The 5,809-nt window shown below is 36.5% G+C and overlaps 1 protein-coding gene across 1 annotated transcript; it reads right to left on the bottom strand.

Annotated features, from left to right (window-relative positions):
• Positions 1-406: 406 nt before the first annotated feature.
• On the bottom strand, positions 407-5,297 carry LOC145053646 (putative sucrose-phosphate synthase 1). The gene is made up of 12 exons (XM_079001719.1): positions 4,917-5,297; positions 4,649-4,738; positions 4,267-4,511; positions 3,413-4,175; positions 3,170-3,286; positions 2,962-3,093; positions 2,704-2,880; positions 2,577-2,630; positions 2,414-2,476; positions 1,342-2,217; positions 1,011-1,138; positions 407-871 (listed from the first exon to the last, which is right to left on the bottom strand). Exons 1-12 carry the CDS (start codon positions 5,094-5,096, stop codon positions 592-594), a joined length of 3,105 nt encoding a protein of 1,034 aa, XP_078857845.1. The 5' UTR covers positions 5,097-5,297; the 3' UTR covers positions 407-591.
• Between the last annotated feature and the right edge of the window lie 512 nt (positions 5,298-5,809).

Raw genomic sequence — 5,809 nt, 5'->3', positions numbered from 1 at the left:
GTAATTGGTTTATTTTTGTCAGTTTCTTGCTAGTTTATAAATTAGGTGTTCAAAAAAAAATTCTTACCTTGATATCAAAAGCAAGTAATGAAAAAAATGTTTTCTTAAACAAGAATGATTTTATAATTACGAAAAATAGATAGAAGATGAATAACGGTAAAACTATGTATGTATTCCTATTATAAACCGACATTAGTGCCATGTATTTTGTCAACACTCGTCTTTATTACATGCATCTAATACATCAGAAAGACACCCAATTTGTAGGTGGAAAATAGATGACCTATCTGGCTATCTTTGCACCATTTGGCCATAAACTATTAATCTCTACAACTACATGGTTTCCCTCAAGCCAACTCAAACTTAGCTTGCAAGATAGACGCCTTTCATATCAATAATATTCCCATTTCAAGGTCAAACAAATATTTTTTAATTCCAAAATAAAAATTCCAATTCAAAAAGAAGGTATAAGTTTCAATGCATAAGGTACAACTTTTACCATAGCTTTATTTCTCAAGATCCGGCCATTCCAGCTCCCGAACTGTACATACAAGTTCATAAACTTTCCAAAAAAAAAACAAAAACAAATTCTTATCCTTTGAGAACTCCTAGGTTTCCCAACATTGTGCGGATGTCGGCACTGGTAAAATCTTGGGGTGTCTGAATAACGTTAGGGCTGTCTTTGGGGATGACGTCAGAAAGAGGGTAGATTCTGTTGGCATGAAGTAGGTTGCTATTATTGGTACTAACTCCCTTCAATATAACCGACTTATGAACACCACCAAGAAACCCTTCGTAATCGGTGTCTCCACTTTCTCCAATAAAAACCACCACCTTCGATAACTCCATTCCCCATCGTAGATACAAATACCTAAAAATCATATATAGTATTTTTATTTAATAAAGGAAATAATTATTTTTTTTCGTTTTAAGTGTTCTTGTTCATTTCTTTACTTCCTTTTTTGTCGATATTTTTTAAACATTATTTATCCAGACAGACAACACTTTACCTGAGGGCTTGTGAACGAGACGCCAATACCGGGATAACATTTATCTTCTTCCCGTTTTGGCAATAAATAACATGACAACGAAGAGCTTGAATCCTCATCATCTTCCGAAGTTCCTTCGCCGGAGGAACCTACAACAATAAAAATATGAGTCAATAATGGCCTCATTTGTTACACTGAACAAGACATAACAAGTTGTACTGATGGGCCCACCCAAAAAGGTGTGAAAAAGACGTCAGTCCTTATCCCACCTTTTAGGTGGAATTTTGTCTCATTCACATCGGTCTCAATGTTCTGTCATGTCATGTTCTGTTGAAGTGATAGATAAACTTACGAGTGTGGGATTGTGAACATTGAAAGCGTAACAATAATCGGTTGAAACCGCTTCATCTTCCATAACAACATGTTCACCATTTTTATTTTTGTCAACAAAAGAAGACGCCCATCTAAGCAAAGTCTTCCTAAGCCCTTCACCACCCCACCTATACTCAATATGCGAATGATAATACAAATCAAACACAAACGGATTATCTTCACTATGAGAAGATGTGTAATAAAGATCGGCTCCACTATTACAAATAAACGCGTCAAAATCGGACGAATTTAACCCTTTCGAAACCATAAACGAATGAACTTGCGCCATCTGTAACGATGTAGCCAATATAAACCCAATAGAACCTTCCGTCCTCTCCTTCTCCACTGCCTCAAAAACCTTCTTAACATTTTCAAAAATAACACCAATGTCATCACCATCGACCGCAATTACAAAAATACCCTTACGCCTTCGTAACGCCGGGAACTTCCCTTGGTCGGTTTTTTCTCCTTTCATGACACCCTTTGAATACGACATGACTGCGTTCTCTATTTTACCCTTTTGATCTTCATAGTTATCCATTGAAAACTTTAGATTTAGAGAAATGTCTTGCATGTCTCTTAAAGAATCACTTGGTGATTCGGCTTCTGAATTTTCATCATCATCATCATCATCATTATCGTTGCCATTTTTTAGCCACCCAGGTTGCCTTGGTTTGCAACTTGCAATTCTTGAAAGATAAGTTTTGCAGTGTTCAGTCCATGAAAATAAATGGATGTTTCTTAACCCGTTTGACCTGCACTTTGACCAAAGTTGTTTGTCTGCTACAAGTTTTAGTAACGCGTCAGCAACGGATTTTTCATCGTGGGGATCGACAAGTAAACCATTGTCAAGTACCTACAACAAATTAAAAAGGGCATTTACGTCTTTTGCACAAATGAGAGATCTAAAAGGGGAATTCAAGTCCCAGTCCAATGCAAGTCAAACACAGTACAAGCTGTCTTGTCACTAGAGCTATTTCCAGTAATAAGGATGAAAAGGGTATTTCCGTCTTTTACAACCTGTTATGCTTTATTAAAGAAATACAACTTACACGGTGTATATCCACAGGGCCTCCATTTTTTGTGGCAACCATTGGTAGCCCATGAGCTGCAGCCTGTTTAAAGAAAATTAATAAATTATACTAAATATTATAAAAACTCGATACCTTAATTGCTAAATATATCATAACTCAGAAGGTAAGGTAACCGACTAACCTCAATTAATGTGAGTCCAAATGGCTCTATAAAAGCCGGATTAATAAAAACACCCTGCCAACAAAAGCAACACAAGATTTAATATTTATTTCTGAAACATAATTATTTAATTCTTCAAAAATTTTACCTTTGTTTTTGCTGCTAAACGATAGATATCAGGGACCTCACTTTGCTTATGATGTTTAGGGTATGCCACTTGACCATAAAGATCATATTTATCAATCATTTTAATAATGGAAAGAAGCATGGAAGCACTAGTGTTTGACATCTCATCAATGTTATCTCGGTTACCCATTATTAACGTCTGTAAAATCAATCCAAAAAAGTTATATCCAAAATAACAAAATTACCAAAATACCCTTGTTAGGGTAAACTTTACACTTACAAGATTTGCAAGCTCGCGTAACGGGCGACATTCCCCAAATGCTTTGACCAAAGTTATAAGGTTCTTTTTTGGGTCTGGCCTAGCAAGTGCAAGTATCATAGGCTTTCTTGGGTTTGTAAAGAATCGCATTATCTGCAAGTTTTGATATTGAGGAGAGATGATTTTTTAAAATTATAAATAAAAATTATTAATGAGAAATGAAGTGGACCTCTGTCCAGATAGGCGGGTCCGGAGAAGCTTGGCGATCTTCTGTTGTTTCCATGTCAGCATCCATGTCACCATCGTGTGGGATAATATGATTGAATTCCATTCCAGGTGGAATCACCTACAAGGGATAATATGATTGTTAATATATATACAAATATGAGGTCAAAACTCAAAATGGTTGAATTAGAAGATAGAGCCACTTAATATCTACATAAATAGAATAAAAGAAAGATTTGTCACTTACAACCATACGAGGCATGAATCTTCCATAACAGCTCACATTCCTTCTAATCCTAGCCCTAAGCTTCCTTTCAAGAACAGGGTCAAACCCATTATACAACCTCCATTGTTCTTCAATCTCCTGTCTTGTACTAGTTATAACAACCTCAGAAGCATCAACAGTCAATTCTTCAGCCTCAATCCTTCTCATTATCTTATACGTATCATTTATTTCATCTTTAGACAATCTCCCTTGTCTCAAAAGTTGCTCCAACTTATCTCTCCCTAAAGAATGACCAGTAAAAAGCATAGGCACATTTAGGGCACCAGACAAAAGAGCAGCTGAATCACCTGCATCTGCATAATGACCATGGATTGCTACAGGCCACACAGGGTGGCCCCCACCTACTTGCTCCCCCAAAACTTTTGACATTTGGATGATGTGACTAAGTGCTCCATCAACAAATTCGGGTATGTGAGGCCATAGGGATTCTTTAGGGATATATTTGTCTTTTGGTCCGAATGGAATACGGATTATATACGCGCCACTACTTTCGCCTATTTCATCTGTTAAGTTATTTGAATTGTGTGGTGATAGCATTTCTGTTGGTTCACCATAACTCCAGTCTACTTCAGATGATGCTACTTGCCTAGTCAGCAAATCCACTCGATAGACACCTGGCATTGAAGCTAAAGCCCTTGCGAGTTCAACCACATACTTTACTTGACCACCTGTATCAGAATCACGCCCTAGCTCCATGTTTTCACCACGTATAAGACCATGAAGACTGCAAGAAATTTGGTTTTCAAAAGCTTTAATAAAGATTGTTAACACGAATGGATTGTGGATAGGGAATTAGGGAATTAGGGATAGCTTACCTTATGAGTACAAGGTAAAGTTTTTTCCCCTTTTGTTGATTAGCCCATGCCTCCATAGCATCTGTAGAGCTGATTCTAGGTAAACGGCCTCTGTTGCTGTTATCACCATGAGCAGAAGCATCAGTGATGGTGTCTCCTTTCTCCCCTTCTGATAAGTCTTCTGACATATCAGCCACAGCTTCTTTGCGACCACGTTCACGCTCAAGGCGACGTTTGGTCATTCTTTGGGCTACCTCGCTCTCAAGCTAACAAACAAGAATGAGAACATAAAAATTGAATCGATTTGTCGGTTGAATTAAACATTCTTCTCCTTTTTTGGTATAGATTCGGGAAATTGAGAAGAAATTAGCAGAGGAAACATTCGAATTGAAGGAATAAAAACCTGTTTTTTCTGTCGAGCCAAATTCCAGATCCTCCAACACATATTCTCAAGCCTAGTGTTCCTCTCTTGAGGACTCCTCGTCGCTTGTGCCTGTATACACAGAATCATTTCCAATTTCAAATTGAGAAGAAAAACAGAGCAAGATACAGACACAGTGCAAAAACGCACACCCCGTGATTTGATTGATTTTTTGCATCAACATATACAGATACAAAAACAAGTAGCGTGTATGTATCGATCAACTGAAAAAGAAAAAGAAAAAACTTGCCTTAACCCAAGAGCGATGGAGATCGGTTTCATCAAAGCCGATAACGTTATCAACGAAATAGCGAGTCGGACTAAAACGGCCTCTCTCACGGAGGAGCAGCGAGGATTTAGCATCGTCAAGTCCAGGTCCGACATCCAGTATCGCCTCCAAGTAACTGTTTATCCAATCGTTTCCCGCCATTGCTCCACCACCTTCCGTCAACCTTCTGCCCTCCGCCCCTTTCTCTGCGATGCCTCTTTATACTATGAGTGTGTGTGTAAATGGTTAGAAGAGAGAGAGAGTTGGTGACGTTGTGACAATGAACGTGATGAGATTGAAGACGAGAGTGGCGAGACAGACGATCTGATAACACGCGGAGGAGAGAGAAAGCTGATATATAGGGATCTGTATTTTTCTATATTCCTGTAATCATCGTATATATAGTATATATAATATAATATAATATAATATTTCATTCCTCCTATATTTAATAGCATATTAATAAAAATCTATATTCATTCAAATATTTATTTATTTTTAATTGTTATATTTATAAGAGATAATAGTATTAACTATTAAGTGAGCAATTTTGTTTCAACAATTATAGTAAAATTAACTAATTATTTCTAGATTAAGCAAAATATTTTAAGTATTGTATAATGCTTATGTGACTCGTCAGATTTGCTTCTTTGGCCACGTATACTCTACATTATTAAGAATAAGCATGATTTATAACAATAATTGATAACATTTGAAAGCATTAAATTACTTTTTAAAATAATAAATGAAAAAAGTTTTGTACTAGAAGTGTGCATTAAAAAAATAAAAAATTATCGCCATTTTAGCATTTCTTTAAATTGTATTTTAAACTGTAATAAACTGATAACTTTATAGTCAATTTCGGATTGAAATTA

The sequence above is a fragment of the Lactuca serriola genome, chromosome 5 (genome assembly GCF_051521515.1).
Source record: "Lactuca serriola cultivar US96UC23 chromosome 5, Lser_US96UC23_V15, whole genome shotgun sequence".
In the NCBI taxonomy this organism is placed as follows: Eukaryota; Viridiplantae; Streptophyta; class Magnoliopsida; order Asterales; family Asteraceae; genus Lactuca; species Lactuca serriola.
The sequence above is the reverse complement of the archived record's forward strand: the minus strand, read 5'-3'. Positions and strand labels throughout refer to the sequence as shown.